The sequence below is a fragment of the Notechis scutatus genome, chromosome 2 (assembly GCF_049901735.1).
Source record: "Notechis scutatus isolate UNSWTSFEM ecotype Mainland chromosome 2, rNotScu1.2, whole genome shotgun sequence".
Lineage (NCBI taxonomy): Eukaryota > Metazoa > Chordata > Lepidosauria > Squamata > Elapidae > Notechis > Notechis scutatus.
In genome coordinates, this window is record NC_142010.1 from 123,751,550 (window position 1) to 123,776,373 (window position 24,824).

At 37.2% G+C, this 24,824-nt stretch overlaps 1 protein-coding gene across 1 annotated transcript in view; it reads left to right on the top strand.

The window, feature by feature from the left end:
- The first annotated feature begins 6,806 nt into the window (after window positions 1–6,806).
- The window catches only part of WIPI1 (WD repeat domain, phosphoinositide interacting 1), a 45,282-nt gene continuing 27,264 nt past the window's right edge, over window positions 6,807–24,824 (top strand). The window contains exons 1-3 of the mRNA XM_026678800.2: window positions 6,807–7,026; window positions 16,195–16,277; window positions 20,556–20,725. Coding sequence (XP_026534585.1) covers window positions 6,959–7,026; window positions 16,195–16,277; window positions 20,556–20,725 — 321 coding nt within the window. The 5' untranslated portion in view covers window positions 6,807–6,958. The remainder of the gene's footprint in view (window positions 7,027–16,194; window positions 16,278–20,555; window positions 20,726–24,824) is intronic.

The window sequence follows — 24,824 nt, forward strand, 5'->3', positions numbered from 1 at the left end:
AAGGGGACGCGCCACGTTCGATCCGGATCTCCTTCCCCCGCTATACATTAGCAGAAGCCAGTAAGAGAAGAGGAGAAGGTGGGCGAGGGAGGAGGTAGAGCGGCGCTGCGCGCAATTGTGCTGGCTTTCCCTTTAATTCCCCCTGACGTCAGGCTGCGGGTTGAAACGGCACCGTTGCCCTCCCCGTTCCCCGAGCGTGAAGCACTGAGGGGAGGGAGGAGGAGAGAGATGTGCCTTAGGATCGAAAGGAGACCGAAGGCGTCGATACGGTGGCGGAGCCTGGGACTGGATCTCGCAGCAGTTGCAATAAAGTGCGCATCAGTCTAAAGAGTGGCATAAATGGAGCTGCCGATTGCTTGCTGGCAATTTGCTGCAGCGAAAGCGGGAGGGTTTGTCTCGAAATGTGTAGATTGCATTTCTAAACTTTTGAGGTAATCCTATCTAACTTGGCCTTTGGACCTGGCAGGAAAAAAAAAAAAGACTCGTACGTTGTGATTTCTCCCGGTAGCTAGGCGAACTATCATACTCCCAGAAACCCTCTCTAATCATCATCAATATCTATCAATTTTACAGGGGAGATTCTATCCTTGGACGTGGATGGAGCGTTCTCGTGGACGTAATAAATGCGAAGGGTTAAAAAGCTGTGGGTTTCTTTCTCAAAATTCTTCTGCGTGTGGCTTTTTATTGCTGGATGCCAGCCGATTTATTTTGAAATACGGTATCCGTCCTTGTCAAATAGAAATGCAATTTAAAAAGTTAAATTGCAGGGCATTTAAAATGGGTTGGGCTTCTGTTTATATTATGCTGCTGCTTGGTAAACGTCAGTGTCACGAGATATTTATTGAAGACAATTATGTATTATTTACTACCGGATTTGTATGACGTTACATCACATCAAAATACTATCAGTGTATAGCAAGTTATTGAAAGACCATGTTAAAGTGCCTGGCATAAATAAGAGCTCAGCTTGGTTTCATACAGTAGTTGATTTCATATTGACATTCTCTGTCTAACTATTCTGAGGTTTTTCTTTTTCCATATTTTTGGTATATCTTGAAACCACTTTGCCTAACTTGATATTTCCAGCTCTGCTGGCCAAGCTGTGTGAAACTGTCCATTATGTTTAATTTTATATTGAAGAAATGATTTAACAAGGTTTTACCATTTATATAAAAACACTGCATAATATTACTGTATTTCCCATTTTGTACCTACAAAGTTCATTCCTACTGCAAAGTTTACATTTGTAGCTTAAGCTCTGAGCTCTCTTGTATTTAGGTATATTATACATATAGAAATTCTGAGAGTCTCTGTACACTTTTAATTTTTAGGAACTTCTATCTAGAATATAAATAATCTGTAATAGAATAGAGATGGAATTTTAACTGATTTTTTTTTCATGATTCATTTATTCTAACTTCTTTATTTTTGAGGTCATAAACTCTTCACTCGAGAATTATTGTGAACAAAAGGTAATTTGTGCTCTCTAGTTTAACTGAAGTCAGAATTAGCTGTCAGAAGACAATCTAAATCTTAGAACCATCCCAAAGAAATTCAACTACAAGAGCAAGGGTGTTCAACCTTGGCAAATTTAAGACCTGTGGACTTCAACTTTCAGAATTCCTCAGCCAACATGAATTCTCAAAACAGGTTACAGAATCCTTAAAACACAGGTACAGTACATACATGACTCAGTTCACCAAATATAATTAGAAGAAGACTATGATGTAACATTAGTTAACTGCCATCTTATTGATGAGGTTGAAAATAACATCATTGCTTGATAGGCCATTGTTTAGTGATGAAAGAACAGCAACCAGGTTAATTTCTTAATTGCTGTATTTGAGCCACACAGGAACCACATAGAGTTTGAGAACATGAAAGAGATTCTCCTAAAGGGAACATCTGGTGCCATCTGGAAAAATTACACAAAAATAGTGCATTCTTTTGTGGAGGAACTATCATGAATGATGAGGCTTATTTGGATATGCTGCAGTATTTATTCTTGAACAGAGGCAATCGGGACTTATCAAGAGGACTGTCTTTGAGCAAGATGTGGCCCTTTCCACTTTGCCCACAGTGTTCAAAAACATTTAAATCTGGATTTTCCCAATAGAGGGAGTGAGAAAACCTGCAGCTGGTTATACTGAAAGTTAAATAAATTATATTAAATTCCTTTTCTCTTGCATATCACATATTATGATTTACGGTATATAGAAGTAAATTTTATTACAAATTAAAATTTCATTAGGTTTTTATAGATAACCCTTTTTAATATTCAGGATGGTTTTATTGGCCCTCCCCCCTTTTTTTTTTCCTTTTGGGACTTTAATTCTTCGCTTGTCTTGTGTTGTCTTTGCTCTTGCTAGTTTAATTCAGAGCCTTGTCATAATTTTAGATTGGATTCATATATTACAGTAAAACACTTGTTTAAATATAATTTGCTAAATAAGCTACAGCTGGCTAGTTTACATAGTACCACTTTTTAAAAAATTGAGTTATAAACAAGTGTCTTGAGTTTCCAAAAAAAAAAAAAAAAAAACCCTACCAAATTTCTGCAGTACATTTGAGCAGGTAATGTTGAATAAATAATTTGCTAACGCTGAGTTTTCTGTTTACCTTCTAATATTGGTTGCCTAGATTGCCCTGGAAAGCGCTGTATTTCATTGGTCAAGAATTATCATTTGGCACTGTATGCATTAACTTTTCAAGTCATTTTGACTTCAAAGAAATACACGCTTTAAATGGAAATTACCGTAATGCTGATGGTTTTAAAGTTTGACAATAGAAGGATGAATATATGTTTCATGCTCTGATCCCTTTTCTTCATATGATCTTGGGCTTGTTTATTAGCCATAATGTGTTAAATAAACCACAATTGTCTGGAATCCATAATACACTATGGTGCTAAATATGTTTCACAAATGACTGTGGCTGGGTTCACACAATTCATTAAGCTACAATTATTTTAAGGCTCCTGTTTAATCCTCCCAATAAGAAATCAGTTGTTGCACATTATTATGGCAATCTTAATCATCTCAGCTTGGAAGCAAGATTATTTACCATGAAGCTTACAATCCAATAAATGAAGTTCTCCCAGTTTTCCGGTTGATAGGTTGAACTTTCACTAGATGGCAGCATTCATTACTAGGGATTTAATACTGTGCTACAAGCAGCAGTAGTGGTGGTTAATAAAAGTTACAGAAAATGATTGCATTTGTACACCCACAACCTAAAAAAAATGACAATAAATGTAAATCATTGTAACAGTACTGAAATTTTTGAAAACGGGGGAAAAAACCACCATGTTTTGGTGTTCAAAATGAGGCAAATGAGCAGGTGGACATTTCATTTATATGTATAGAGGTATTAATCACTCTGGGAATTTGTGAGAAAGAAATTCAAACAACTCAAAGAGACCTCACCTCTGTGTACTCTATGTACTTACTTATAAATGACAGCACTTTTCTTACTTGATTTCTAAGATTCTGTAATGTAGTCCCTCTGTTTGTATGGTGCTGTTAGAAACTTATATTAACCTTTAGAACTCACTATTTTCTTTTACATGTATGGCTAGTTACGTTTCTGAGACCTGATGATGATAACTGATTTACCACTGGTAGCCATACAAGCTATTTCAGCACTGGCAACAGATGTACAGATCCAAAATAACCAGTTATAGGAACTAAGACCCCATTTCCCCATCACCATAATTTCACATTTTGGACCTCCTTTTTACCAGAAAGCTATTCTGATTTTGCTAGCGTTTTTAGAAACTACACATTGTGTGTGCACACACACACAACTTCATGTGACCTTGGTTTCTAGATCCCTTCTAAATGAAGATACCCTATCTAAAGTAAAATGAAAAAATTGAAAGAATGTCCTGATGACAACCTGACAAAAAAAGATGTATTAGACTTTCATCTCCTGCCTCTGCTTGCAACTTGTCAAAAAAGAGAAACATTCTTTGAGAAGAGTTCATAGCATGAGAATTTTGAACTCAGTAACTTAAAGATTGCATTCTGTCACATCTCTCAATTTTACTAAATCCTGTATCTCTATGAAAGAGGCCAAAAATATGAACTGTCTGACATATGCTGTGAGAAATTTGAGTACATTTGATACCTCTTGGGTGAACTAATTAGTAGTATTTATATGAATGAGATATTTTTAAACATCAGGGACTTTTATGTCATGGTATATTAGGTGATTTCCCTTCCCAAAAAAGTCCAGTGCTCATCCATGTTGGGATGGTTCTAGAGAGGCTGAGTACACACAAATTACATGCTAAAATAAAATAAAAAAGTGCTTTTGACAATCTTTTGGGGGCTAGAGAATTTCAGAAAATGGCATTCAGAAGGATAATGCTCTGGTGGGTGTATAGAAGGTGTATGGTGTTTGGGACAGCCTTTGCAGTTTTTACAGATGTTTTATATCTGAGTTTGTTAAATACATCCATTTTAACTTGCTTTATTGGTTATCACTTTATTCTGTTGGTGGTCTCAGGCTAAGGAATAATTACAGGATCTGAAGCAAGCTTTTACCTCTGTTGTATCAACAGGAGCATCCTTTCATTAATCAGACAGATGCATCAGACTCTGCCTTATGTACTTCAGGTATGACTGAATGTGGAAAGATCTGTGCATCTTTGATGAAAATCCACCCAGTATTTCCTCACTCTGTTCTTTCTTGAACATTTTTGTTACCTGGTGTCTAGCAGAGATCCCATTCACCCATTTCTATCAGCAAGGAGGGAAGAAGAATTTATAATTGTTTCTTGATAGTTTACTGCTTGAGTGCTGTCTTCCTTTAGGGCTTATCCTGAACTTGAAACTCTAGATTGCTTAACTATTACACCAAACTCGCTCTGCATATGCTGTAGCTGTCCTATATTTCATGGAGCTTAGGCTAAATTTTCACAAATAACAGATGATTTGTTTTTATTGCAAAGGAGGATTGTGTGATTGGTTACTTCATCATGAAATATAAATCTTACTCATAGAAAAACATATCAGTGAGAAAGCTAAGTTAGTAGCTTTTCTCTTCACAATCGAGTTTACTGGTTGCAGGGTCTTCCTTCCTGAATTGCACAGGCTGATCTCCTTCATTGGCCCCTACAGTATGTATTTACTATCAAAACTTCCTATGTTTATGACAAAACAATTATGAAGTTTGTCTTTCATCTCAGGCTTCCCGTTTCATCCTGCATATGTTCTGAAGTTATGTGTAATCTGAGCATAGTAAATATGTGCTAATCCAAATAACTGATACAGTACTGTACAGGCAGAATTTGAGATTTATGGCCAGGTTTCTTCGCTTCTGACAGACACTTCTATTCTTCTATAGCTGTTATAGTCTGCTGAAGTTCTCATACAATATTCTATTCACTATGAAGCAATTGTAGATAAAGTCTTAGATGCAAAGCATAATTACTGTAACTTCCTTTGATTTGCATAAACTTTGCAATTTACAGGAACTACATGAGATTGTTTTTCATTTCTAATAACTATAAGTGCTTACAATTATCTCTAGTTGTTTTTCCACATGTTAATGGTCTATTTGAATAAAGAACCCTGTGGCAACTGATCTGACTTGCACATTGGAATTATGAAATGGTTGATTAGTTTTAGTTTGGCATATCTATTAGATGCACTCATTTTTGTTTGTATTTTTATATGTGTACTGAGGTAATTATAACTTACTCAAAGTGTGGTTAAACCACTGTTTGTACACTGTATAAAAACCAATGACTTCACATACAGTAGTTACAGGCCTGAATTTCCAGCTACACAAACACAGTGATAAAGAAGATTTGGAAGCTAAGTTGACTGTACTATTTGTTATTTAAAATCACCTTTAATGATTTTGTACATCACAGAATTATTAATAAATAAAAGCAACAAAATAACTCTCATCTAGATTATGGATGTTTATGTCAGATCAGGAATGCTTTCACATCCGGCAATTACAGTCAGGACTTGTGCAATATTTGCTATCAGGTGAGGAAACCAGTTACTTGGTTGATTATTTTTGATTTAAATCCTTGCAGAAATAGCAATTATGACTAGCTTAGGATATGAGAATTTTATTGTTTCTAAATCTCTTATTGTGTAGCGGCTACTGTAGCCCTTCTGGCAATACATTTCCTAATGGACTTGTTTACTTATTAGATTTATACCCTCCAATTCCCCCCCCCCCTCAAATATATATGAAATTTGGGCTGAAATTTACAGGAATCGGCTCATCACAGCGAGCTTCCGCGCTAGAGAGTGTGAATTTAATTTTGTATTTATTTATTTATGTTTAGAGCTGTATGCAATTGAAATTTCATTTTAATGTTCGCCAACTAGTGTACATTCACAGTGACAATGATGTCTCATGCCTAATCCAGCACAAAGCTCTTAGTGAAGTAAAGAGCTGCACATCCACAATATTGTCCCAAGCAGGACGTGCATCTGGGACAGGAAACTGCTCCGTTTTGTTCTCCGGCGTAGATCAGACTCCAGCGCGGTCCTCGAGTCCGAAAGAGCGGCTGCCACCACAGCCCTTCCGGGCCCACCTGCCGCCCACTCTTGTCCCGGCTCCAGTCTGATGCAACCATAACACAACCACGTGGCCACTGTCAGCTGTTTCCACTTCTTCGTCCAACCACCGCCGGCCCTGTTGGCGTCGTGGGCGGGGCTTGAGAGCTTTGCCTCCCGAGTGCGATCGAAAGCTCGGACCCGGTTGGCGGCGGCGGGGCCGAGGTGACGAGTTCGAAACAGCCTCGCCCAATAGAGAAGCGCGGGCAGGTCGAAGGCCCCGCCTTTCGGCCGGCCGTGGTTAGGTGACTTGTTTCTTCTGTTGCGATCCGGCGCCGGGAGCGGTGACAGCGAGCGGGAAGGAAGGGCCGGCGGGAGATCCTGAGCTTGGTCGGGTGAAATCGAGGCCGAGGATTCAGTTGCTGTCGCTGCTTATGGAGGCCGCCGGCGGGGAAGGGGAGCGGGAGGCCCTGACCTGCTTTTCCTATAACCAGGATTGCACGTACGTCAATAAGGGATGGGACCCAGTCTTTGCTGTCGGGAGGGAGGGGAGGGGAGGGGAGGAGAGGAGGAGGACTGGAATAATAAGGTGGGGGTGGGGGATCGGATAGGGATATATAATGGAAGGGAAGAAGTGAAATGCAACCCAGGCTGGAGAAGAGTGGGAAATGGCGGGTTTAAGAAAAATCACCCATTTAGTCACTTGCCGGCTGTTTTTAGACCTGCCTATAAAGATCCAGAGGTTGTTCGATCAGCTATTTGGTTTAGTTTTCAATCTGTCCTTTCTCTCAGCTATTGGAACAAAAACAGCTTGTTGCAAATAACAGCTAGTCAAGAAGATAGCTTTTGGAGCGGTGGTGGGGGGAGGTACTTAAGTTCAGAAGGTGTGTGGATTCTCCCTTGCATGACTGCGTTTCCCTTAATCGCCCCTTTAAAAAAAGTGGTATTGGGGAGATCTGAATGAACCTCGAGATTGTTCCCATCATCGTGGTTCTGTTTATGATCGCCTCCCACCTGCTTGTGAATATATTGGTACTTTAAAAAAAAAATCGAAAGCCAGAGGCTGGATGTTTCTCTTTCCACCCTTTTTGCACTGATGATGTTCCTGGGTGCTGATTTCTCTCTCTCTCTCTCTCTCTCTTTTCTATCATCCCATGATCCAAGTATCAAGGAAAAGTCTTTTTATAACTGGAAAGTAAAAAGAAAGAAAGAAAGAAAAAAATACTGCATCTGTGTTTTGTGCTCTGTATTTGTGTTATGTCTACACAGGTTAAACAGGTTTGTTTAAAGGCTAGCTGGAAAGATGCCTGGGAAAAAAGGAACTGTGTCTTCCTGAATGAAGGAGCTTTGAAATAAAAGACATTTTCTTAGTATAAAAACTGTAGTGTTTCTGTTGCTATTGTTAGTGTAACCTTGTAGAGCAGTGGTTCTTAACCTGTGGACTATGGAGTAGGGGAGACGATGTTATCACTGGGGCTCTGTGAAGGCTTGGAGAAATATTATGATTTAAATTTTGAGTTAAATCTGGGGAGTCCATGGCCATAGTCAGTGGCTACAAAAGATATTTAAAGAGGATCCCTGATGAAGAAAAGGCTGAGAACCATTATTGTAGAGCAATATCATGGAATATCCTGCCTTCCCCCACCTCCTGCAGTTGCATAATAGTGCCTGCAGAATAGTGTGATAGGTATGTAAGTAGTCCTATCCTTTTTACTTGTTGCATACTTACTTTTGAAACAAGTTGTGGGAAGCTGTAATTGACTCTCCCAGCTTTCTATAGCATAAGATATTAGTAAAAAATTTTGTGTATTATAACTAACAAAAATATAAAAGTTTTGAGGTATATGATATATAGCACTTTTTTGGGCGCCAATATTAGAACTGGCATAATTTTAAATTGATATGATTTCATATATTCTTCCAAACAAAGATTTGGCATAATGTTTTGTTTTATTTTTTTTCTGAGTTTATTATGGTTATTCACTTGGCATGTGACTCCGAAAAGCTTTCCCCCCCCAGTTATACCCACAATTTATTAAATCAAAACTAGCCTTAAATCCTTATGGTGGCAGAAAGGAAATTAATTCTAATATAAATGAGCATGAAACTTGCAGGATATGGAGCAATTCATAGTAGTTCTGTGAATGTAGACATTACTTTTAAAATATGGAGAAAGATGTACTCTAGTTTGGCTTTAAGGGGGTAATATTAAGTAATAGTAGTAGAAATGAAGCATCTAAACCACAGAAAGAAAAGACAACAGGAAATATCCTGTTCTTTTGGTAAATTACAAGAAAAGAAGAGAATGTATTGAGTAGATTCAAAACTAACAAAAAGGAGACATGTTGATAATATTTGATATTTTTGATCTGTGCAAAGCTTCAGTTTGTTCTATTTGTGTATTATAACAAATTAGTTACAGATATATAACACTTTTCGTTTAACTTGCTAGAATGATCGGGATACAGGTAGACCTTGATTTACAATCATTCATTTAGTGGCCATTTGAATTTACAACAGCACTGAAAACAGTGACTTATGACCATTTTTCACACTTTACGACTTTGTAGAATCCCTGTGGTCATGTGATCAAAATTAAGATGCTTGGCAACTGGTTCACATTTATGACAGTTGCAGTGTCCTGGGGTCATGTGATCACCTTTTGCGATCTGACAAAGCCAATGGAGAAACTGGATCCACTTAACAACTGTGTTACTAACTTAGTAACTGGAGTGATTCACTTAAGAACTGTGGCCAGGAAGGTCTTAAAATGGGGCAAAACTCACTTGACAACAGAAATTTTGGCCCCAATTGTGGTTGTAAGTCTAAAATAGGACTACCTATTTTTTAATGTTTTTAGAATTGGATAGAAGAAATCCTAGCTCCTTGACATCTTCATTCTCTCAGATATCTTATCAATGCTATAGTTTATTTTTGTAGCAATTCTGATTTCTGAACAATAAAATAGTACTCAAAGCAATAAAAAAATTGGAATTAGAAATTGGAATATATCTTTATTAGTTTATATACAAGTGAGCAAAAGAACTGTTGGAAGAAATATCCTTCTGGGTTCAGTTCCAAGTGGGGAAAAAGACACTGGAAACATGGAGGCTGTTTGGAAAGATGATTTAATGGTGGACAGGACCACATGGCTTGGAGCTCCAAAGTGAAAAGGACGATCACATGCTTCAAGATGTTGGGTGAAGGAAAAGAAGGGCTAAGATGCTGAGAGACCCTTAGCTATATACCTTCTGATGGGCCCCACGTTAGTGTTTCCTGTTCCTGTGTAAGAAATTTATCCCATTGGCTGTCAGACTCCCAGGGGTGGGGGTCTTAGCTGGACCACATGGCTTCACCTGAGTGTTGGCTGATGCAGTCTTCCCAGGCGGTGATATGGGTAGAGGCCTTTGTTATGTAGAATACTCTGGCCCAGGCCTTAATGGCTTGCCCTTTAACAAAGGTGGGGGTGAGCTTTTGCTTCTGAGGCAAGTTTCTGCTTCTGAGTTTTTACTTCTCTTTTTAGGGGAAATATTCTGCCTTTTTAAATATTTCCTAGCATATTTCATTTTTCTAGGAGTGGGGTGGGTACTAACTTCCTATAGAACAAGAAAGAAAAATTGCCTTGCTGGATCAGATTAAAGGTCCACGGTGTTCCTTTTCTAGCTTGTGCCGAAAGAGTCAGAAGTAGTAAAGTGGAGATCAACCAGTTATTTAATGTTTCTTCCAGTTGCCTGTAATCCTGGAGGTTCTTCATAAGGAATCATGGGTGATTTTTTTGAAACTACGTAGGACTGAGACATATGGTTAACTTGTGTGAGGAAAAAAACATTTCCTTAGGTTTATTTAACAGATTTAACGGAATAACGAAGTTGGAAGGGACCTTGGAGGTCTTATAGTCCAACCTCCTGCTCAGGCAGGAAACCACGGCACATACCATTTCAGACAAGGGGTTGTTCCTCCCCTAATGGAGAACCCACAACTTCTGAAGGCAAGCCATTCCACTGGTTAATTGTTCTAGCTGTCAGGAAATTTCTCCTTATTTCTAAGTTGGTTCTCTCCTTGATTAATTTCCACCCATTTTTTCTTGTTCTCCGTTCAGTGCTTTGGAGAATATGTTATCCCCCTCTTTGTGGCAGCCCCTCAAATATTGGAACACTGCTATCATTTGAGTGATGCTAAGTTTGACTCTAGTATCTTGGCATGAAAGCTATGTGATCTGGAGCTCAGTTCCTTTTCCTAGAGTTCAACGAAGCATAGCTAATAGCATACTATTCAGGTAATGCACATAGTCCTCAACTTACGACCATAATTGAGACCAAAAATTATGTTAAGTGAGAAATTTGTTAAGTGAGTTTTGCCCCATTTTACAATTTTTCTCACCACGGTTGTTAAGTGAATCACTGCACTTCTTAAATTATTTAACACGGTTGTTAAGTGAATCTGGTTTCCCCATTGACCGCTTGTCAGAAGTTTGCAAAAGGGGATTACATGACTGCAACCGTCATAAATGTGAGTCAGTTGTCAAAAATCCGAATGTAAATCACGTGACCATGGGGGATGCAACAACGGCCCCATATGCGTGAAATGTTGCTTTTTCCAGTCCCGTTGTGACTTCAAACATCACTAAGTGAACTGTTGTAAATCAAGGAGTACCTGTTCCTTAGTGAGAGTCTTGGCTTCTAAAGAAAGTCAGCTTGTGCTACAGTGCTTCCTGGGTTCTCCTGTTCCACTGGCTGGGAGTTTTCCTTCCTCCACCTCTGATGATCTTCCCTGTACGGTATTTTCAGTCTACGTCAGTTGGGTAGGGCAAAGACACAAGTTAGTAACCATGTTACTAACTTCTACAACAGCCGTGATTCACTTAACAACTGTGGCAAGAAATGTCATAAAGTGGAGCAAAACTCATTTAACAACTCTCTTGCGTAGCAACATAAATTGTGGATTCAATTGAGGTCGTAAGTTGAGGATAACCTGTATTTGTGCGAGCTGGCTATTTAGAGTAAAAATGGGACATGTTGGTTTTCAAGGATAGAAGTTGGTCTGGAATTGGTAATGAATTCAGATCCAGAGCAGTAGCTGATTTTTATCTGAGACTAAAATATATTTAAGAAAGGGCTATTTTATATGAATTTTCTAGAATTTTGCTCTTTCTTTTCCAACCCAACCTTTTAATAGGATGGTGAACTGATAAGAAACATGAAGTCTGGTTGGACATGAAGTGTGAGTTATTCAGTTTAGTTTTGAAGATGCTCCTGCTTCTGCTTATATATTTTTTAATAGTAGTCCAGTCACTGTTGTATGGGAGCCTTCCTTTTTAGGCTCTCTTGGATCTGTATCTAGTGGAATGTATTTGTCAGTCTTAGGCCATGGCAGTGTTTAATTTTCTCTTGCATCACATTTCCTGCTTTACAGGTTTGTGACTGTTCTTTTACATCCGGTTCATGTCTGGAAGCCTGGCAATTTGCAAATAGTTCTAAACAACAACATTCAGATCCCAGTAGAAATATTTGGCATAGGTTTTAGGTTGCTGGCGTGTTAAATTCAGCATCACTTTTCTGTCAGTTTGTTCTGAGAAATAAAAGGCATTTGCATTTCTTAAATGGGTAAGTGACATATTACTCACTGGAAGCAAGGTGTCTTTAGGTATCATTTTTGGTATCTATAGGCTTTGCCTCAGCCTTCCATCCTCCCGAGGTCGGTAAAATGAAGATTGATAGATTGTTGGGCTGACTCTGTAAACCACTTAGAAGCAGTATAAAAGTCTAAGTGCTATTGTTATTGCTATTTTTATCTCTATTTACTTACTTATCTCCATATAGTCCTCAGCTTAAGACTGGTTGTTTAACAATCATTCAACGTGACAACAGACCTCCCCAGAGTTACTTACCCATTTTCGGAGTTACAGCTGCACACTGTGGTTCTCCCCACTCCCCCTGATCATATCATATTTTGGGTACTTAAAAACTGGCTCACTTTTATGGTCATTTGCAGCATTCTTCAGTCACATGATTGCAATTTGTGACATTTTTTGCCACAAAATTTAGCAAAAATGCTAATTGGAAAAAATGGATTCCCTTAATGACTACTTTGTTCACTTAATGACTGCTGTGTTTGCTTAGTGACTGCTGCAAAAATGTCATAAAATTGAGTTTGATCGCATATTGCTACTGTAACAACTTACAACTGTAATTTCAGGTTCAGTTGTAAGTTGAGGGTGTCTTTACTTACATATAAAGAAAAAGAAGAATAAATCTTGCACTAACCTTTAGCGTCATTTTACAGGACTGCCTTTGGGCTCTTTAAAAGCTTCACTGGGATGGTATAAGTTTTCTAAAAGGCTAGTTTATTTCTCATATATAGAACTTTTCCATTATTGAAATAATTTGTAAAGTCTTCTGCAGGAGCCATTTTGTGAGTGTGCTTTCTATGCACTGAAATTCCAGCTGTGCCGAAGCTGTTTCTGTTTACTGTGAATAGGATATGTACCAGAATTGACTTGGATATGTAGTGAACTAGCAAATTGTTTCTTTGTAATATAGCTTTGTAAAACTATCTATCTATCTATCTATCTATCTATCTATCTATCTATCTATCTATCTATCTTACATTGTAGTGAAATTTAACTTCAACGGATGAAAAATATAGACTAAAATATCTTAATTTTGTTAGTTCCCGTTGGGGAAGAAAAGGGAATAACTTGAGTGAGGGGAAAAGGGGAGAGAAAGTACTTATTTAATGTTTTATTTGTGCTTTGTTTTAATAGAACGTAGTATTAGGAATTCCAATTCAAAACCATCATCCGGATCTGTCCCTGTGTGTCACTATTCCCAATCAAGTTATTCTGCCTTCTTTACCTTATTTTGCACCTTATAATATGATATTTTGCTATATGTTAATCCAGCAAGTAGCCCCATTGGTTAAAACTGGATTTTACAGCTGTGATCTTTCTGTCAGCTTTCTACTATCTGTTGAGGAACTTCTGTTATGCTTTGGTTGTTAGTGTGGGATATTGTGCTGAATCAAGATAGGGAAACTGAATTTGTCAAACCCACACTATATAAGTGCAGTGTATTTAATTCTTTTAAATAACAATAGCAGCTTCATAGCTGTATAACAAAACCCAAAATATAGTAGCCTTTGGAGAAAAACAGATTCTTGTGACAGCATAAACTTTCTTGTTCATAAACTACAAATAAATAAAAATAACCGTTATATTCAAACTGTCACATGGTGGCTTTCTTTATTACTTACAGAAGTGTATAGTATATAAGATTAAAGCCGTAGTCTGAAGCTATAGTATAACCTCACACTAAAGCAAAAACTCAGACCACTATATCAATTAACAGCGTGTATGAATCAAATTTGTCTTTTCTGAAAAAAAAGTGAGATATCAATTATAGAAATGTTTTCTTCTATCAGCAATTTGCTCAGTCCTAATTCAGTCCTTTTTCGGATAGCTGTGCTAATAAAGTGGTTCACTACTCTCAGTGCTAGCAATAGGTATGCAACTTGAGATGTTTCTGCAGGACTGAAAGTGGAATGAAACTGCTTTGGGATATTCCTACTATTTCTCAGGAATATCCCAGAATTGGAAATCTTCCTCCATTTGAAAAATTTGTTGAGAGACAGTATGGCACATGAAAAGGTGTCCAACACTTGTCTATCTTCCTCAAATAGTGTAAGATGTCAGGGTTTCACTGGCAAAAACGCCACTTCCCCGATTTTGCCACCTATTTTCCGCCCCCAAGTTTAACAGGCTAGTTTATTTTTATGCACTTTCAAAAATATTTCTTTGTGATTGAAGGATCCATAAGAAAATCATTCTTACTCTAGAATTTGAACAATTATCTGTCAGATAACCTTGCAATCAAATACTTAGCAAATGGAGAGTTTGTATATAGTAACTTTGCTTGGTATTGCCTATTGCAGGCTATCTGTAAATAACATATTTGCATCTTAAATGGTGCGATTAATGAGGATTATTCATATGAATTTTCACATTGGGTGGCAACAAAATTAATTATGATTGACTATTTGGCATTCTCCTAGGATCTGTTAACTTTCTGAGAATATTCAGCTGGATAACTATCCAGATAACACAAAATTCTGAAAGCTGGATCTCAATCCAGCATCTATTCATTAGTCCTTCATTTAGGCCTATTTGATGTCATATGAGATGCTCTTGCATAAGATGATCAACCAAGGTAAATAGATCTCCTGAATGTGAAACAATTCGTAGAGATTAGTTCTTTCTACATTAGCCTTTATTTGATTTCTGAGTCATATTTCACCAGCAATTTGTAAATAAAGTAAACATGCAAATGCTCCATGTTTCAGGTTAGGAGATTTTCAAATTCATTTAAATCTATAAGAGTTCTGTGTTGTTTTTTCAGTTCCTTTGAAGTTATTCTGCTTATTTGAAGCTATCAAAACAGATCAGTTCTTTCAATGACACAGATTAAGTATTTGTGTGACCCTTGAGGATGTAAGAATTTAACTCAAAGATTTTAGTCTTTCCATACTAGGAATAGACAATAAGAAAGAGTAGAATAGATAAACTTTCTAAAGCATCTTTCATTTGGAAGTAGCTCTTTAGAGAAAGTAATATAAATCCTATTAACAGCAGACAAGGGAAATGCTGTTAAATGTTAAAGAAGCTTGATGGCAGTTGGTAATGGCAACAAGATCAAAAAATAGACTGGCTGCCTTTTGGAGATTAGTCGCATCAGCTGTGATTATTGAATTGTCCTGCACTGAATATCAGATCTCAGGGATTTCTTGAGAGATTGTTTTCTATTCAGCACAAAATCTTTATCCCATTCAGTTCAGGTGAGAGTGGACAATAATACCCATATCTGTCTCAGATTCAGATAGCCTGATTAAGTACAGTAAATTGAAACAGCCCAATAAATCAGTTGGAGGAGGGATGGCCCCATAAACAATCAATTAATATTGATAATATATATTTATTTTTAATGCTGTTGTACTGTTTTGATCTGGGATCATACATAATAATAAACACCGAGACTGTGAAATATGACAAAATGGCATCACTTGGAAAGGATGTGACATTTTCACCCTTTTTTCATTTTTTTTGGATTTTGGCATTTTGTTGAAATATAAAAATGCATTAAGAGTATTTTATTAACTTACCAAGAAAAAAAATCATGAAGGAAATCTGGTATTGTGTTTGATTATTTAATGATTAACTTTAGTGGCAGAAATCTGTCTTCTCATTAACAATTTGCTGAAAGCTGCATCATCTTCTATTCATCATTTGCCATCTTTCTCTTTCCTTGACCTTTATTTTATCTTCCATTTTATTGTTTTCAGAGTAGTTTCATGAAAAAGAGCTTCCTCCTTATTCTTTACATATTTTAGTATTTCCATGTGCCCTAATGATAATTCCTCTTTTTAAAAAAGTTTGATCCACTCCTGGGCCAAATGACTTCTCAAGGACTCTTCCATATCTCTGTCTTCAAATAACTGGGACTAGTTGAATTAGTGTGGCAACTATTTCTTAATATTGTCTGATTTTTTTTTCATATATTCAGAGTGACATGCCTGTGGTTCCTAGTTAGTCTTCCACTATAGCTATTTGTGGAAAAAATACCCAAATATGAGGTGTATCTTACTGCATCTAATTAGTGTCATTTTTTTTCTTCTCTAGTTCCTTGGCCATTGGAACCAAAACTGGATACAGACTTTTTTCTCTGAGTTCTGTGGAACAACTGGATCAGGTCCATGAAAGCAGTTAAGTCTGTTGTGTTTTGGCATGACAAAATAGTAGTTGATGATAATTTCTATTCTGCATTATAGCACATTAATGTGCCCCAAATGAGCAATTCATGTTATCTTTCCTGCTAGAAAGCGGATGGCATTTCTCGGCTCTAGCCTTCAAGCAGCCATCCAGATGCAGCTGTGTTAAAGGGACAGTTGCCTGCTAAATAAATCAAAACAGTGTGGGAAATTCTCTACCGTTTGATACCAGTATAGTGTTGATTAAAAGCTTGTGAACCTTTTTGAGTTATCAATATTTCTGTGTAAATATGACCATAAAACATGATCTGTTTTCCACACATCCTAAAACTAAATAAAAAGGAACCCAATTAAACAATTGAGTTAAAAACACTATGTTCATTTAGTTATTCAGGAAAACAAATTGTTTTATTATAATTCTTTAAAATAAGATGATTGAGAATGATATTTATCTAGCATGACATTGCTAAGAATCACAGAATGAAAGCTGCGAAATAAATAGGCAAGGTCATGCAGGATCCAGTCTTGAGTTGGTCACTGGGACCAGAGGTTTAGTCTTTCAAGCTTTCGGAATCATGCTGGAGCTGATTATTGGGGAACTTCTCTCTTTATGTAAATACTATTCATAGAACAACGCAGTGCGCATGCGCGTGCGCGCACACACACACACACACGCGCACACACACACACACACACACAGACTTTCCTTAAGGAGGGCCAGAGTTTGAAAGCTTGGAAGACTAAACCTCTGGTCCAGTGGTGGGATTCAAAAATTTTACTACCAGTTCTGTGGGCATGGCTTGGTAGGCGTGGCAGGGGAAGGATACTGTAAAATCTCCATTCCCACCCCACTCTTGGGGAAAGATTACTGCAAAGTCCCATTCCCACCCATGGGTTGGGAGTGGGCCAAGGGCTATTCTCCTACCTCATGACATTTGATCCACCATCAGCTAAATATTATTTTAGCGAGTGAGTTCATTGACTCTTATTCCAGCCATTTCATGTTTCTGTTAGTTGTTTCCATGCAATTAACTCTTCTTTTTTCATATTTGATTGTTACTAAGTTACACTCAAATAGCCAGAAATAGTGTAGATTTGACCACCGGAATATTTCCCATGGAGTTCCACTTACAAAATTAAAAGTTGATAGTTAACGCTACTTCCCAAGATTTAGCTCTCCCAGAAATGCAGGAATGAGCAGAAACCATAATAAAACACGTCACTAAAGCATACCTGAAGTGTGAACCAACACTATGCACAGAAGAAAGAAATTGACTAACCAAATGATATAAACAATCTGAAAAGCAGGATATAAATGTAATACATACAACTTAACTTCAAGTTTTCTTCTCTGAGTTTTGTGCTTTGAATTATATTGTTGACTGAGCTTTAGGTTTGTTGGAGCAGCTCTCACAGAAACTGTTGGGTATTGCTAATCCTCAAAGTTAGGCAACAGTATCTGAGCTGTGGTGTCAAAATGGCAGCAGAGAGGTATAAATGCACTGTGATTAATCTTATGCAGAAATAGAAACTTTCATCCCCTGCTGGCCACTGTGCCAGAAAAGAAAGAGAAGAAAATATAAATCTGGGACTAGAACTTCTAACACTGAAGGAAACTACCATATTTTGAGTATAAAACTGTACAATTAAATGGCAACAAAGCTACATAAAAGATTAACTCTCTGCTGTCAGTTAAAGACTGCTCCAATTTGGGCAGATATGGTGAATCTGTCAAAGGGTATATCCGAAGGAAGCCAGTACCGTGCACTACAATCCTATATATGCAGGTATGTTGAAAACACCTTATTGCAAGTATTTAAACTTACACCAGAACAAAGGTGCACACGGTAAATTTACATTTCTGAAAAACCTAAAAATATGTACAGATAGTCCTCAATGTAAGACTACAGTTGAGCCCAAAATTTCTGTCGTTAAGTGAGATGGCTGTTAAGTGAGTTTTGCCTCATTTTATGACTTTTCTTGCCATAGTTGTTAAGTGGACGACTGCAGTTGTTAAGTTAGTAACACAGTTGTTAAGTGAATCTGGCTTCCCATTGACTTTGCTTGTCAGAAAGTTGTTAAAGCTGATCACATGACCCAGGGACTTCAACCATCATAAATATGAGTCGGTTGCCAAGCATCCAAAATTTTTATCCCATGACCATGGGGATGTTGCAACAGTCATAAGTGTGAAAAACAGCCATCAGTCATTTTTTTCAGTGCTATTGTAACTTTGAACAGTCACTAAATAAACTGTTATACATTGAGGACTAAATGTAACATAAAAATTAAAGAGAATAATAGTGAATAAATAGTTTTGACTTCAGCCATCATAAATATGAGTCGGTTGCCAAGCATCCAAATTTTATCCATGAATGGGATTTAAAGTCTGTGAAAACAGCCATCAGTCATTTTTCAGTGCTGTTGTAACTTTGAACAGTCACTAAATAAACTGTTATACATTGAGGACTAAATGTACCTTTGTACATAAAAAATTAAAAGAGAATAATAGTGAATAAATAGTTTTGACTTCAGGAAAGGAAGCGAGGGAATTTCAGCAGTGTAAAGTCAAGCAGTAGAACTTAATTTGTGGCTCAACATAACCTGGTAGGTCAGGATATATTGAACTATATTCTTACTATCAGAACACAACATACTATTCAAGGACAGAATTCCAAGTATTTTTACATGTGACTCAGGCAGACAAAGGGATATCTCTGTGTTGCTACATTTCATGATAGAAGATAATTGATTTTAAAGCTGGTTGTTTAAAGCTCTTGAACATGAAATGCTGTAAATACAGTGTAGAACATGCTGATGGAAAGTTAGACTTTTTGTCCTTTTAATTAAAGGTTAATTTTATCTTGTTATGTTTACTGATTTTATTGTAATGTCTTTGATCTGAGCCACCTACCGTTTTTAAGATTTGGGCAGCATGCACATTTAATGATAATACATTTACTTAATTATTTAATATTTATAACCTTTCTTCATCATCTCAGCTACATGGATTGGCTAGTCATATTCTAAAGAAAGTGATTCTGACATATACAAAGGCCGCTGTAAATTAACAAAAGCTCAGTTTCAAGTGTGCCTAAAAGCAATAATATTTTATTTATTTGTTTGCTTGCTTGCTTGCTTGTATCCTGCCTTTACTATTTTTACAAATAAGGTGGTGAACATATCTATACATCTCCCTCCTCCTTATTTTCCTCACAACAACAACCCTGCAAGGTGGGTTGGGCTGAGAATGACTGGCCCCAAAGAAATACCAGCTATTGTATATTACAAAGTATATTAAAGTGTTCCTTCTTTTCCCAGAACATCAACAGATTTTGGGCTGCATTACTTGTCCTGCAAAGATTCAGAAATTTATCTTTTTGTCACCAAGTAATCCTGATCCATATTCTTGCAGTTCAGTTATGGTAACCTTATGTTAGCATTAGAATTTCTAGCTTCAAACTGATTTGCTTATCACTACCTCTGCTGGTATAGCTACAAGAATTACATGAAAGTTTTCTCTTTCTTCTTGTGGTTAATTGTGGTTTTCTGTGTTAAATTACAGCTGGTATCCAAGCTGCTTACCATTGCAAAGTATAGGATCATACGGCACCTGAATTATCTGCTCTGGCTATCAGTTGCCTGCAGAAAAGCAGAAAGATTGCAATCTTTCATATCTCTCTAATTTTGTGAAGTTATCCATTTGCCTTCACAGTACATCTCCCTTCTAATATATTATAGCTGCAGCATCTGGTGTTGAGCTTTGAAGTTAAACAGATTAGGGCCAGGTTAATTTATAGGACCACCTCTTCCATTGTGAACCTGCCCCTTTACTAAGATATTAGGAAAAAATCCTCTGAAGATGCTGCCACTGACTAATTTGGTAGTTCTCTCGTGTGGCTCCTAGGCTGCAGAGCAGTTCCTTAAAGACTGTTTATTTCCACTCTCCTAGAGTTTAAGTAAACAGTAATAAGATATGTATATCTTTTAATTGATAATGATTTTAATAGCTAATTTGGTCTTCATATTTATTGCATTTTTGTTCCATTATTTTGCATTCATTATTGCAAGCTGCCTTTGAGTTTGAAATCAAAAGATGGAATGGAAAATGAATTAATAATGGATAATCAATAATGAATGGAATTGGCATTTTGGCCTTTTCATTGATATTGGAATAGAATATTGTAGGATAGAAATGAAACTGATCAGTTTTCCCTTCCTTTTTGAAAACGTGCTGCTATCTCTATGACAATTTTTCACTCTTCCATCCAGATGAAATACCAGATGTTTTTATTGTGGAGCGCCTCTTCTCCAGCAGTCTGGTGGTGGTAGTGAGTCGGGCTAAGCCGCAACAGATGAATGTCTATCATTTCAAGAAAGGGACAGAAATCTGCAACTACAGCTATTCTAGCAATATCCTTTCCATCCGGCTCAACCGTCAGGTAAAAATCTAGAGGCTTTTTTTTCTCCGACAGTAAATGATCTGAATTTTCTTGGTGGAAAGGCATCCATCATTCTCTGACTCCCTTTCAGAACCATTCAACATTTGACAGCTTTCTAGCCTTTTCTTGGAAAGTATTTATTTATAAGAGACAAGATTCACATGCCAGGCTAAACCATGTGGTTTACTTGCCTGTATCACCTGCTGATAAGCCAGTGTGTGAATCTAGTCAGTATTGAAGTATTCAACTAATCATGGCTCAAAAGAACCCATGGCTTAACTGAATGGTCACCTTATATTTCAGAGTGATGTAATCTTTAATTACTCATTAACATGGTGCCCCACTGGTTAGAATGCAGTATTGCAGGCTGACTCTGCTCATTGTTAGGAGTTCAGTCCTGACCGACTGAAGGTTAACTCAGCCTTCCATCCTTCTGAGGTTGGTAAAATGAGGATCCATATAGTTGGGGGGGAGGGGGGTTTGGTGGTGGTGGTGGAGTGAATGCTGTCACTGTTTAGAGAGTGATGCAAGGCACTATGAAGCAGTATATAAGTCTTAAGTGCTATTGCTATTACATCTATTCCGTATCAAAGGCAAGCTTCAATCTTAGTTGAACTGCATCATATTCCTCTCATTTTATGAAATGATCTAGTTCAAGGGTCCTCAGTGGACCGGCACCTGGCCATAGCATGACAGAAACTGGGCTGGCAAACAAGCAAAGCCCCATCCGTGGAATGTAGGCAGCCCGCGAAACCACACCCCCACTGGTCCATGGAAAAGCCTCTCTCCACAAAACTGGTCCCTGGTGCCTCAAAGGTTGGGGGCCTCTGATCTATTTGCTCTCACAGTATATCTCTCTTCTATTATAGTCGCAGCATCTAATATGATAAGTGAGGAATGCCATCTGTCAAGCATGGCTGTAGTCCTTAACATAAAGCGCTAAGGACATTATGATGAAAACTATGACATTGTTGCAAATAATGAAAAGTGTCAGAGTCTTTGTGCGGTTATTTTTCTTGATTGGACACATGCATGGAAAATTTTACTATTTTAGAATAGAGGAATCCTTTTCAATTAAGCTGATGAAGCCCTTTATTGCCAGATCATTATTAGTCACATATGTTTGGCAAAATCAAATCTGGTTTCCAGTTGGCAAAAGGGTATGATAGTTTATAAGCAGAATTTTTTGAAAATGGGAACATGAATATGGGTTGTTCCTCTGAAACTAAGAGCCTGTTTTGTTGGATTGCATCAGGTTCTGATTCTCAGCAAGAAGGTTCTAGAATTTTGGATAAACTGCTTTATGATTTCTCCAGAAGCTTCTAATTTGTGGTTGTACAAATAAATTCTTTATGGATTGTGAATTTGTCATAACTTTCAACCATGTAGGGGAGTTCATCTTGCCTTGCTTGTACCTAATAACACTGACTTTTGAAAATTGCCATTTTCTATCAGATCAATTTTATAAACCACCGTTTAAGGAAGATCCAATAGGATCCTTTGGGATTTAAGCCGGGAATGAAGGCATGGCCCTCCCACTGTTTTTTTTGAACATTTGAGAATGCTGCTTGGACATGAGGCCTTATCTTAAAAAAATGTGTTTAATCCTTTGAAAACTCAAAACTTACAACTATCCATCACCAATTACTTCTTAAGTTCACCACCATTGCAGCAACAAAGTATTTTGTCATTGGATAGGCTGACTGATTATTCCATACACATTTTTCAATTATAATCACAGTCTGCTTCTCTAAATACCTATATGATCTGGATTGTGATCCATGAAAACTTATTCAGTAAGAAATTATTTGATCTTTCAAGTGACAGAACACTTTGTTCTTGTTGTAAACACAGCCACTTCAATGGGAATTAAATTTCAAAAGCTAACAATACGCTACGTATGGTAGGAATTTTTTTTTTTTTACTTGTCCTGACCTTTTCATGTAATGTGTCTCATTGTGTGATCCTGAGAGGGACACATATGTTTCTGCTGTTTTTATGGTCAGAAAAAATCCCTACATTTTTGACTTGCTATGTAGCAACTGCCTTAACTGAATATCTACACTTTCCCAAGTTGTTCTTTATAATTGAACCATTTTACTCTTGTTCAGTTATCCTTTTCTTTTTGTCCTTCTAATATGCTTTTTGGTGCCAGGTGAAGTATGCAAATATCCCTTTTTTATTGATTTTTCTCTCTCGTCCCAGTAGGAATGTGGGAGACTGAATCATTCTAGACCAGTATTTTTCAAACATGGTAGCTTTAAGATGTGTGGACTACAACTCCCAGAATTCTGAGGAATGTGCTTCTGGGTTAATGACTGTTTTCTTTGTTGGCACTTAGAATTGAGTCTCACTGGAATCTAAAACTTAGGTTCAGGCACATGGCCCATTACAAAACAGCATGTATAGTGTTAAGGTATCACTGGAGAATCTAATCTCAAGGTTGGCATAGTGCTGGAATGTTATTTTGAACCCTCACACTGATCAAAATAGGAGGGCAAGTGCTAAAACTATAGAGAATAAAGAGGGAGGGGGAAAATTCCCCAATGCATGGGGAAGTCTTGATGAATTTTGGATATATCGTTTCTTCAGGGGCACTTTGTGGTCTAGCAGCTAGCTGAACCTGATGTAAGTCTTTCAGTGTAATTTTAAAATTATTTTTCACTGGCTTGGGAACTGTTGAACTCTCTCTTTTTACTCAGAGCTCAATGATCAGTATATAAATGGATTCCTGGGTATACTGTGTGCATTTTTGGTCAGACCACTTTTTAAGGATTTAGAAACAAAACAGGATATGAGGAGATATGGGGAAATAAGACAAGGGAATATTGGCTTATGCTTAAATAAGTAGCCAGTTTCAACACCAAGTGGGGATCTTTATATAGGCAGCACATTGATTTCACAGGGAATCCTACAAGTTATGAAAGTAGAATATTTCATTGCAGAATCCAAACTTACCACTGATAATGACACAAGCTCAGAATACACTCTCTTCTGCATGAATCATTTTAGTGGAAAATCTGATTACTTTAGCATTGTGTATGAGGTACTGGAAAATATAGTGCTAGATTATTTGGAAATAACATGTTTATTGAAATAACATGGTTCAATCACTTGACAGTCCTTGTTTGGAATGCTGTAGCTAGGAAAAAAAGGAGTTTGTTTTCTTTAAAAAAAAAAAGGATTTAAGTACTGAATCCTATTTTTGCAATAATTTCAAATTTGGGGTTTATGAACCAACTTTCCTTTTTAAAAAATTACATTTTCAGCGGCTTCAGGATGCCAGGCTCATTGTTAGAGCGATTTCAGATGCTTTGTGTTCTTTGCCCCTCTAGATCCTGTAAATGGCTTCTGTGTCTTCCTTGAGAAAACTTAAGAGATTTAGATTGTTGTAACTAAATGGTCACAACTTGGTTATACCATTAGCAATTTGTCCGAGGTGATATTTAGTTCCTGTTTTTAATACGCAAAGATTTTGGAAAAAGAAGAAATCATGTTCCTATTTGCAGTATTAGGATTTTCTTGTAATTGGCTAGCTTTCTTTAGGTTATTCAGTAATTAGCTGAATTAGCTAATATACATCTTCAGTACAGTTAATGTAGGCTCAGAAATAAGTCCCAATAGGTTTAATGGAATTGACTTCCAGGTAAATGAAGACAGGATTGTAGCAACTTCAATAAATGCAATTTTCCAAATAGATATTCTGCACAGCACAGGATTATCTTGACAGCTAGAAAGATATGATACAGTCACATAATTTTGGAGCAAGTGTGTCCACTGATTCATTATTCCAGTGTTCTTTTATAATACAGAAACTACAACAGCTCTTATATATGCTATAATCACCATTTTACTCCTAAATGTTGAGCATATTATCCCAATATAAAGTTAATTTTTTTTAAAAAAATAAGATTAAAATTCCCTGACATTTTAAAATAACAGTGGGTACAAGGACATTGTGGCAAATCAAATCTGTTCACCATGCCAAGAATGCAAACAAAATCTGTTAATTATATTCCATCGTTGGAGGTTTTCAAGCAAACATTAAACAGTGATTTGCCTGGGATGATCTGAGGATTCCTGCCTTGGGAGATGGTTG